Below are 11658 nucleotides of genomic sequence, written 5' to 3'. Positions count from 1 at the left end.
ATGATTCTAGGGTTGGATTAATGGAAGCCGAAGGGAGATGGGTTTTTGTTGGATAAGGGTTAAAATGGTAATTTACTATTATTCAGAGAACAATTACCAAACAACATTATTTCATTCAGTACTTAATCATTCTGACCCTYTTAACCATTTTGACCTCTTAACTATTCTGCACTAAACCATTCAGCAACTGCCAAACAGCCCCTTAGTGAAAATAAATAATTTTCTTATAGAAAAGTAAACATCTCATCTAATATTTTTGTTGCACTTTCAGGAGGAATTGTTGGATATTTTCTTTTACAAATTTATGGTATTTCTTTTTAGAAAATGTTAACCACATTTAATTGTTTTATAACACAAAAAAGAAAAAGAAAAAAAAGCAGATACTATAACAAAAACGTACACGATTGCATATCGAAACTAACAGATAACTCTCGTAAAACGAATCTACATTTCTCAAAACGTATCATACGTACCATTGAATTGTCGAAAGGATCACAGATCCAAACAAAAAATATGACCTGCTTCAACTGAAAACTTCATAGAATTTCTCGATAACGAGTAGACCCGAATCAATGGACTCCAAAGGATCCTTCCGTAATCTGTGTCTCAAGCAATTCGGGATCACAACCGCAATATCTTCAGATGTCACTTGATCTCTCCCCTTCAAAGCAGCCAAAGCTTTGGCAGCACGGTTCGTCACAATATCACCTCTTAATCCATCGACGTTCAATTCGGCACAAACTTTCGAGACCTTAACACGAAGTTCATGGTCCATTTGCACAGCCGAAAGACAACTCCTAGCTGCGGATATCTGTTCTTGAAGTTTTTCTTGATCTGCTTTATAAGTTTCACGAAACTCTTTCGGATTTTGATCAAAACGGGATCTTTCCTCCACAATTTTGACCCTAAGTTCAGCATCTCGTACAGTACCCACTTGGGCATGCATCCCAAATCTATCGAGCAATTGTGGCCTGAGTTCACCTTCTTCAGGGTTTCCTGATCCTATGAGGATGAAACGAGCTGGGTGCGATATAGAAATACCTTCTCTTTCCACTGTGTTCCATCCGGATGCGGCTGAATCAAGAAGAACATCGACTAAATGGTCGTCTAAAAGATTCACTTCATCAACATACAAAATCCCTCTATTGGCTTTAGCAAGAAGACCAGGTTCAAAAGCTTTGACACCCTCTGTAAGAGCTTTCTCGATATCGATTGTTCCACAGACACGGTCCTCTGTGGCACCTAATGGGAGGTCAACCATGTTGATTTTGGTTCTTATGGTTGGAAGTTGTTCACCTTTGATCAACTTCTCTCTTACTTCCATCCCCATTGATTCTGGATCCTCGGGGTCTGAGTTGAAAGGGTCAGCTGCAACGACTGTGATCTCTGGAAGCAAATCCACGAGTGAACGAACAGTTGTGGATTTACCGGTTCCTCTGTCGCCCATGATCATGACGCCACCAATTTTTGGATCGATGACATTCAACAGAAGGCATAGTTTCATCTCATCTTGCCCGACTATTGCAGCAAATGGATACACCGGTCTCTGGTTTTCCTTTGACAGCTTCTTAGCCTAGCATTCATCAGCATACTGTCAGCAAAACAACCTCAAGAGTACTATCCTTAAAAGGTTCGGGCCATTAGCTTAATACCAAAATAAGACTTCTAACAGAAAAAAGATCTGTTCTGAAATCAGAAGAACACATCGCCATTCCAATTTCAAATAACATAGAATGGTCTAGTAAATGTTTCAGTTACAGTTAACAACACAGAAAACTCATTTTGTATAATGACCATATTGAATATGTTAAAAAAATGTACCTGTTCTTGGGCAGGGCTGATTTCAGTGGCAACATTTGAGATTGAAAGATGAGACCTTCCCTTCTTCACTGGAACTCCAATGCCTCCGTAAAACCTCCTACCTTGACCATGCCCTACAATACCATCAAAGCTAAAGTATTAGGTTTTCATTCATTCACAACATTTTTATACATTTTTCACTCGAGGGTCTTATCTTTCAGTTCTTCTTGAATCAAATAAACTAGAGGCATAATTGCAGTTTCATTTCTCCTTATACACTCGATGGAACCCACAATCGTCACAATCCACTCGTAATCTAAGAACTAAATGTAGAAAAATAAGTACCCACAATTTCCAGGAATAAAGTCTCGTGTATCCTTAATTTTGATACATCTCTGAAAGTCAACTCTAAATATGGGATGGTGTGTATTGTAATAATGGATTCATAACGATCCAACTTCCGAGGTCACTCAATTTCAGGCCCATCTCTTGATTCCTTGTAGATCTCTAAATTTTACAATTCAAATTCTCCAACCGATGGAAAATTTGTCATAAATAATCTCCTCTTTCATGAAAAGTCTTTCAAATTTTGGAAAAAATGACATCAAAGTTTGGAGACCTAAGCTTTCTGGAACCACCTCATAAGCCAACCTATCCTTAGCATGAAGAATACCTCCAAAATCACAAACCCGTCTCTCAATTTCATAGAAACCGTCCGGATTCTAAGCATTCAGCAAAAATGAACTAACATTACCTAACCAAACAAGTACACCTACAGAAACTGGAATCAGCATAATAGGAGTAAAAATATATGGGGCAACAACTCCACCCAATCCTAGAATCAAGCGATGGAATCTTGTACTGATAGCATAACATTAAGTATTTAAGCTATTCCCCTCATTTCCATGATTTTGTTCAGCATCTTCCAACAGGATTGACTATAAAATAGGAGAATCATCAAAAGTAAACATCAATCATCTTGTAAAGCTAGCATACTACATAAGAACCAGATGATAATATTTGAGCAAAATTCCTCTTTGAAAACTCAAATGATTCCACAATGTTAACTCAAATGTTCTCCAGAAATTTTCCATTAAGACCAATGCATTCAATGGGGATACAAAAGTTCGAAATCATTTTTATACAATTCAGTGCTGCATAGACGGTTTTGACTAATCTGTGCAACTGGAGCCATAAAAAAGTACCAACAATATTCAAATTTCGTTGACACCACCTTCCTTTCTATATGTTTTTCTATAATTCATAAGCAAAGGCTGCAAAGCCTCCATTTCACCAATAAAACCTCAAAAGCCCATAAAAACATCTCCTAATATCATGGAAACCGAACTTCAGAAACAACTTAGTAAAAAGGAATAGAACCATCATGACAATAGGATGCCAAAAAGGAATACTGCACCTACAGCTTCTCTTCGCAACCCACATTTAAATCGAATACGACATTGAATTGAACAAAATACAAAAGGTAAACACAAAAACCTGGATTAAAAGATAGAGCACGAATTGACGCCTTTGAAGAAGAAGAAAAAGAAATGGATCTTGAGCTGAGTAGTGCCGCTGCAGAAGAAGAAGTTCCGAGTAATCCAGACATGGTTATTTTAGGAATTCGTTAAGGTTTTAGTTTAGGAATGGCATTGATTGATCACTGTGTTTGTCTACTGGTTTTTAGGGTTTGATGTGGATAAGAGGATAGATTTCCTTCCATTGGCTTGGCTTTAACTTCCTACCCTTTTCGATTTTGGCTTCGTGGCTCCATAGAGTGCCGTAAATCGTAATCGTGTGGATCGCACATATGGGAAGGTTTCCGTTTCTAGCCGTTGGATGATTGAAAAACAAAATAGCAAATAAACCAACCAATAAAAATTGGCACATGTTTTTGCTTTAGAAAAAAAAAATGTAACACCCTATTTTTTTTTTTCTTTTTTGAGAATGTCACGTAACCTGAAACCATTTCTTGAATTCCAAAAGACGGTTAAAACATCACCGTTCAATTCGTTTACAGCGGAAGTCTTTGAATCACCCAAAAGTAACTTAAGTTCTAATCCGCTTCATACCAGGTTAAGTTACAATAGATTAGTACAATGCTGCTAGACAAAAACTAAAAATAAGATAATAACTAGTAACTCTCTACGCGAGTCCCTTGCCCTTATCCAACCTCGAACTTCCTGGCCCTGAGATGCATACTATAGTCAACTTATAAAGCTCAGTGAGTTCATGGTTTGCGTGAATAAAGATCATTTCACATCATACATATCAGCTTGTAAACTTGGTACCAAATAGTATGCATTTTCTGAAAAACATGCAATACTGAAGGAAATATATCTGTAAGACACTGAACATATGAGATCTCGTATAACGTTTAGTCGGGTATGGGTCATTTAGTCACAAACACGTCCTGGGTTGATATTTCAATCTTAACTGATCACCCACTTGTCCGGGTAGTGTTTTATACTGGTCGTGACTTTCTGGTCAAATGCCCACCCTTAAATCATCAAATTTTTAATATGGAATAGCATGCTAGAGTTACTTGAAAACTGATTAAACACATAGCATGTAACCATTCATAAAATAGCATACATGTAAAATATATCATAACATGCATGTAAACTGAAACATCATGCATACGTACACATCATCAGAAWTTCATATCATGTAAAAATAATTTGTACTTAGGTATGCATCCCAGTGAAATCTTATGAAGACTCACCTGACAACGTAGATTGCTTAACTAACGTCGCTGACTGGCAACCTACAAGTCACAATAGCAAATAGCATATAATGATTAATTCCTCCCAAAGGCTAACATAAAGGTCAACTTACGTCAACTACGTCGACTAGGGTCAACTTTGGTCAACTATGCTTAAATGCTCCTCACATCAATTAAAATCATAGAAACCGCGAGTTCCGACATAAGGTGTATCGTCTAGCTATATCTCTTAAAATGACTAAGTCTGGAAAAAGGCCAGAGCCTCTGGTTGCATTGACAGAGCCTCTGGACTCTTAAGTCCTTTAGGGCCAGAGCCTCTGTGGATGTATCGACAGAGCCCCTCTGGTTGTACCCATACTTAGAGAAAAATTCAACAAGGACCAGAGCCTCTCTGGTCTCTCTTCCAGAGCTACTGGCTTCGCGACCAGAGCCTCTGGTTGAACTATCCAGACTTAAATTATATTTCAACATTCCAGACCAGAGCCCCTCTGGTCTTTCTACCAGAGCTTCTGGCCTCACGACCAGAGCTTCTGGTTGTACTAACCAGCACCTCTGACTTAGTGTAAAAATAGGCATTCATCTTATGAAGCAAAACTAGAAACATACTGCTTCGGTCCATCGGGCCTCTGGTTCCAAACCACACTTGGAATATATTTCAACATAGGACCAGAGCCCCTCTGGTCTTTCTTCCAGAGCCTCTGGCTTTGCTACCAGAGCCTCTGGTTGAACCAACCAACCTTAGTATAATTAACACAGGACCAGAGCCCCTCTGGTCTCTCTTCCAGAGCCTCTGGCTTGGCGACCAGAGCCTCTGGGTCTTAACTATAAGAAGTATTCCAACATCAAGGGCCAGAGCCCCTCTGTGGTTTCTTCCAGAGCTTCTATCTAGCACAACTTGATACAGAGCTCTCATGTAGAGCTTCTGTATAACGTAACTTGATACAAAGCTCTCATGCAGAGCCTCTGGCTAACATAACTTGATACAAAGCTCTCATGTAGAGCTTCTATGTAATATAACTTGATACAGAGCTCTCATGCAGAGCTTCTGTATAACATCCATTAAGGTGGTTTTTAAACAGAACGCGATACATCGTGTTTACCAAATGAAATCTAAACTTTGAAATTGAATCCTAAAACACGAAGTTGGGAACGTAAGCCTTCTAGAGTTCTATACAGGGTCAAGGGCACAGCCAAACGTTGCAACAACATAAATTTTGGTTGAGTATTTACCTCTAAATGACAGGAAAGCAGGAGGTTCTTGCCTGGTCTTGAACTCCGGTTTTTCTCTCTCAAGCTCGACGATTTCCTCCTTCCTTTAAAAGAATAGCAACCCTAAACTAGTGCCCATAATTTATACTCAAACGCTTTGGCCTATTAGTTGACCAAATCGGCCGAATCCCGAGTTTTAGGCTGTGAAGCTGCCTTCTCCACAGTCTGCATACAGACAGGTCACAGTTTCCCCATATGAACCAGGCACCGCCTGTTCCTCTTCTGCCTCTCCCAACGTTGACAGCAGGCCCCTCTGTGTTGCAGGTCTGTTGCCTATTTACAAAACAGGTCCTTCTGGTTTGGACCTGCTTACACACGACCCAGCCCCTTAACTACCGCGAATTGACAACTTTCACCCATGTCTTGACTTCTTCCTTCACTTTTGGTCCGACTTTTAAACTTATTTCAACCTTCTATTTTTATTTAATATACATATATATATATACTAGTTGTATACCCGCGCAATGCGGCGGGATACAAAAAGTTCATTAAGATTTATTTATTTCAAAATATCAATTTTTTGCTTACGATGTTATAAAGCCACAAACAAACAATGGTTCTCGTAATTTTTTTTCTTACATTTGTATGTAAGWTAGATTCAAATATCTACCRATCCAAAACATTAATTCTTATATTTTTTTCAATCATCCGTAAAATACAAATCGTTTATATGAATTGTGTACAAATACAAACCCATTTGTTAGTGCAATTATGGGTGCAATGAATAAGATTATGAGCGACCATACAGTCTCGTTGAACGACAAATCTTCTCGCTAATACTTTTTTGGGTTATTCCTACTCCCAAGTCAAATTTGTTTCCAAAATGATTAAAAAGTATACAGAAAAATGCATCCATCCAAAATATTATTCAAAGATATAATGTTATCATGCCACAAACAATTTAAATAATGTCGATGAAAGAAACAATTACTTGCACATGATTCTAAAAAACTAAATACAAGGATAATTAAACAGGATACGGTATAACTAATCAAAGTTCTCAASAGAGTGCCATCATCATCTTCCTTATACATCACTTAAGAAAGAAGGATAAGTGAGTCATTCCATTTTTCTTGACCAAAAAACATAAGAAATATGAACATAGAAGCAGATCCAACCAAACAATTTTTTACGAAAATACAGGAGATCAATGAACTTAAAAATGAGACAGGCAAAACTACGATCTTGAACTCGCATATTTCTTGTATATCCATGTTTTTTTTGTGATTTAAAGGCCGTTTACCTAAAAGCTTTCCCGGTAAGCGCTTACCGTTAGGAGTCAATACTATAATTTATTTTACCGGGTAAAATTATAGGTCTATCAAAACGTATTTATGCAACAATTTACCTGATAAACGCTTACCCGGATAAAAGTCGTCACCCTTACTTACCATCGCTTACTAAGAGAGCTTACTAATCATTGTTTATAAAATACATAGTGCAAGAGACTTRTGCTTATCAGGAAGTTTTAAATAACTCCAAAGAAGAGTTTCATGGTCACCAAGAGACTTATGCTTATAAAATACATAGTGCAGAACTGCAGATGATATAAAAAGTTATCACTTACATGCTTCTTCAAAAGCACTTACATGCTTCTTCAAAAGCACAGGCAGTACACGAAAGTTCTCTCGTTGGCCTACATTAAATACCTTTTTTTCTTTCTTAACCATAAAGTTCTCTCTTTTGGCCTACATTAAATACCTTTTTTTTTCTTTCTTAACCATAAAGTTCTCTCTTTTGGCCTACATTAAATACCTTTTTTTTCTTTCTTAACCATAAAGTTCTCTCTTTTTACCACTCAGCATAACAACCACGAGACTTAAGGTGCCATATCTACAGAGCATTTCTGTTTTGTTGCTCATAATGTTTCTTGTGCTCATTTATTCCCCCATCATTTTTCCTTCATCTCTGTTGTCGGAAGTTAACTGTTTTCCCATAAGGTGGTTGTTGCAGCATCATGAAGAAGTGCTCATAAGAAAAACCTGACCTGGGACCTTGTTGAACGTAAGACGAATGTAAATCTTACTCCATAAAACTAAATACCAATGACACCTCATCTTCGATCCTATGCCTTGATATCAAGGGACATTTTGCTGGGAATGATGGTGGTTGTGGACTTGTGGTTGAARGGAGATACCACAAAAATAAGTTAGAAAAAGATAGGCAAGCCAAACTTTTGCTATTATACTAATACTTCAACACCCAAAGCTTTTAAGTAATATGACATTACAAGCTCCCTTGCTTAAACCTGAGTCATATCCAAATCATATAAAACCATGGAAGAAAATGATTAATAGCCTATTATCAAAGGCTTAAAAASGGCTGGTAATTCATAATTTAAACACAACATTACAAAATCCCTCAATTAGATTCCCGAAGCCTTATTAGATTCCTGATGATGATGATGAAGACCCCATGAACCATCATTAAGCTGATTATCTATCACCCAGTTCACACATTTAGGGAAACAAGGGGAGTTGGGGGAGTTTGGAGAAGGGACCATGGCTACCCAGGCTGTGTCATATGAAGATATAGAAAGTTCCACATTGCTCAACAGTTTCTTGATTCRTTCTTTGGTCATATCAAGTGTCTGCATACATATAGTTTAAAGGTAAAATAAATTAATTTGAAGTGCATTAATGAACACAGAAAAACGAATGCAGCCAGTCATACCAGAACAGTAGGATTAGCTTGTCCAGCATGCGAAGAARCTGCTCAAACAGAAACTCTGAATTAAGCCAGGAAATGGAGGAGTGCCAGAAAACGTGAATCTCAAATATAATAATATGCATCATTGGATTGTGAAGAACTAAGACACTGGACATGCAATGAAATATTCTGCACTACGAAAAATAATATGTATCTTCTTGTGGGTATGTTGWGATTTTGCATAACCAAAAACAAGGAAGTTGGAAAATCATGTATAGAAAGGGTCTTTCTCTCTATTATATGCAACAAGTCAAAGTGCTTGTTCTGAAAATCAGTCTAAGAAGGCACCTATGTGGAGGCAGATGTCAACCATCTCGACCACGGTATAATTAAACTTCTGAGAAAATTAAATAAAAAGATYGGCAATTTAAGCAAATTAAGCATGATTTGTGGAGTTAAGCAGAGAAACCAGATTTCAAAATGTCAAATTAGAGGAAAGCCAGTTTTAGTGCTTCTGTGATTTGCATTCCACTGCAGAAAGAAAATAGCAAGTCCATTTTAAGAAAACTAAAAGTTGGATTAACAAACACATCGCTCGTTGTTTTTGTCACAGTTAAACATGCAAGCTCAATAGTTAAGACAAGTTTCCCATCACCCCAAATGCTCTCAAACAYAGATTACTTCACATCACTACATCAGATTGCATGTTCATGCTATGTATGGCTAGAATGCATGAGACCTTCAGTGGCTAGAATTAAAAYAACTGGAGGAGAAAGAGACTTACGAAGAGCCATCCAAACTRGAAATCATATCACCTGACTCGTTAGTTGAATGTTTTTCCTTGCATTATTTGAGCAAAATAATCAGGCACTAACAGTCATCAACTCAAGAAAGTAATACTACAGGTATGCAGAYAAAGGCAAAAACAACAATGGCATGTGTAAGTGAAAAAAGATTAATGGATTATGTACCTTCAGAAGAGGAGTCTGGGAGATACTTTGCAAGCCGATATTTCTGTAAAAATATCAGGAATATAGAGCTCAACAATTGACTTCTTCTTATTCATACTTACTTATCGGGTAAGACTATACATTCTTAACATCAATAATAAAACGTTGTTCAGTCAGATYTGCAAAATGTTATATCCTCCTCCAGAAACTGCCATGCAACTGAAATCCAATTTAAACAGATGAAGAAAAAGAAAGCCTTACTTAGAAAATACATTTATACAAATTATAAGAATTGTAGTCTGAAAAGTATAAAGTACTGTATAATCCAAGCCCACTTAACATCACAGAACATACAAGCAGATARTATTCTTGTTCTAAAACAGGCATTCAGTTAATGTGCTGCAATGGTGTAAACAGAACATACAGAGGGTGTAAAACCATCTACAAACTTAATGGACCAAACCARCATACAGAGGGTGTAAAACCAAACCATCACAGGCAGCCACTTAACTGTTGAAACAAAAATTGCAACTTATCTTACCATTTTCCAATTTATCCATCAAGCAAGATTCAAGTTACCTACACTACATAACCATCTACAAACTTAATGGACCAAACCAACAGTGGACAGATTCTTTCTTTTTTGTAAACAGATCAAGAACTCTTTTTTAATGAAGAAAYAGATGTGTGTGTGTGTGTATAAGATGAAATCGGAACATAAATGAATTCCAAAGCTTCTCTTCACCCACAAAAATCAAAAGGAAACAGACCCACAAAAACTTACCCGTGAAATTCAACACTATCACTTCTCCTAATCACCTCTCCTGTCAACTTCTGTCTCTTACCCAYCAACCTTTTTTTCTTTCTGATTTCATCTCAATACAAAAAGTTCAACATCATCACAAGTACTACAAATATGGATGATCACTTCAASGATATAATTGCTTTTAGTTTGTATAATTGCTAACCACATACAACATTATAAAGAACATTGGATGGTAGGCTAAATACGTGTACCAGCATAGAGAATGTTTTATAAATAGAAAGCATTTGATAGGAAACTAATACCCTGTTGTTCACAAAGTGGAACCCTTTGCTGCTTCAAGTCTGCAACCACCCTTTGCTGCTTCAAGTCTGCAACCACTGCCCAGTTAAGCCACTACGAAAGTCGATCATCAAAACAGTACACAAAATCATCCATCTGTACCATGTGGCTAAACCCTAAATTAAACCCTAAAACCCAAAGCAAGATGTAAAATAATCAAGAATGAAATCGTACCAGGGGAGAAGAACGAAGAGATGCAGAGACAGAGCGAGAGCGAGAGCGCGAGAGCGAGAGCGCGAGCGCGAGATGCAGGGTGATTGAGGAGAGCACGGGAGAGAAATGGATGAAGATAGATGCAGTAATATATATTGAATTTCAAAATTTTGAAATTTTTGAAATTTTGAAATTTTTGAAATTTTGAAATTTTTGAAATTTTAAAATTTTTGAAATTTGAATCAAATAGTTGTACATTGTGCTTTATGACTTGTCTTTAAGAGTTTTTTGAAAATCATGCATAAAATGGCAGTACTTTATGCTTAAAGGGTTGTAATTAAGATAATGGCTTAAATGGTTATATATGTAGTATATATATATATATATATATATATATATATTCTTAAAATAAAATAATAATAAAGATAAATTATTTATTCCACAAATTTTTGGGTTTTACACAAAAAACTATGCATTGAAATGCAAACAGTTGCATAATTCATTAAGCTAGAATCTTCTTGGAATTGGAAATGTTCACTCAGATTTAGAAGCAATTGGATGCGTGTATTACCATTTGGAGTAAATCATAAAATGCGTCCATAACATATCATGCATTAAGGTTCCTCAAGCAAATAAGTATAAGGATGTTAATTATAATTTCATTTTTATAATTTACTTGCGGTTTAATTAGGCTTATTGGTGTATTTGGTTATTCGCACAGCTTATTTGTGTTGTTTACTTACGGCTTATTCGCACAGAACATGACTCAATTGTACAGATAAAAATGGTGTGTTGTCCCCATTCAGCCACAAAAATGACACTTATACCTCTTATTTAAAGCATCGCCTTCTTTCCAAATGAGACACCCATCGTCAACCTCTTTATGATTTTTTGTTTTGATGTTCAAATAATTAATATTGGGGGGTATAATCGGTCATTTATGTTATTCAGATTGTTGGTTCAGATAAAAAAACAACACTCATTTATCTAGACAGACAAATTTATCC

General features: G+C 36.6%; 1 protein-coding gene and 1 long non-coding RNA gene across 2 annotated transcripts; both read right to left on the bottom strand.

Moving 5' to 3' along the window:
- Window positions 1–386: 386 nt before the first annotated feature.
- Window positions 387–3528, bottom strand: LOC112522630 (magnesium-chelatase subunit ChlI, chloroplastic). Its single transcript, XM_025131882.1, has 3 exons — window positions 3298–3528; window positions 1822–1934; window positions 387–1573 (listed from the first exon to the last, which is right to left on the bottom strand). Exons 1-3 carry the CDS (start codon window positions 3407–3409, stop codon window positions 524–526), a joined length of 1275 nt encoding a protein of 424 aa, XP_024987650.1. The 5' UTR covers window positions 3410–3528; the 3' UTR covers window positions 387–523.
- Window positions 3529–10461: 6933 nt separating this feature from the next.
- On the bottom strand, window positions 10462–10718 carry LOC112522474. Its single transcript, XR_003070191.1, has 2 exons — window positions 10673–10718; window positions 10462–10536 (listed from the first exon to the last, which is right to left on the bottom strand). It is a non-coding gene; the product is annotated as an uncharacterized LOC112522474 (long non-coding RNA).
- Window positions 10719–11658: the final 940 nt, after the last annotated feature.

This window comes from Cynara cardunculus (assembly GCF_001531365.2).
Source record: "Cynara cardunculus var. scolymus isolate 2C chromosome LG 12, CcrdV1, whole genome shotgun sequence".
Taxonomy (NCBI): Eukaryota; Viridiplantae; Streptophyta; class Magnoliopsida; order Asterales; family Asteraceae; genus Cynara; species Cynara cardunculus.
The sequence above is the reverse complement of the archived record's forward strand: the minus strand, read 5'-3'. Positions and strand labels throughout refer to the sequence as shown.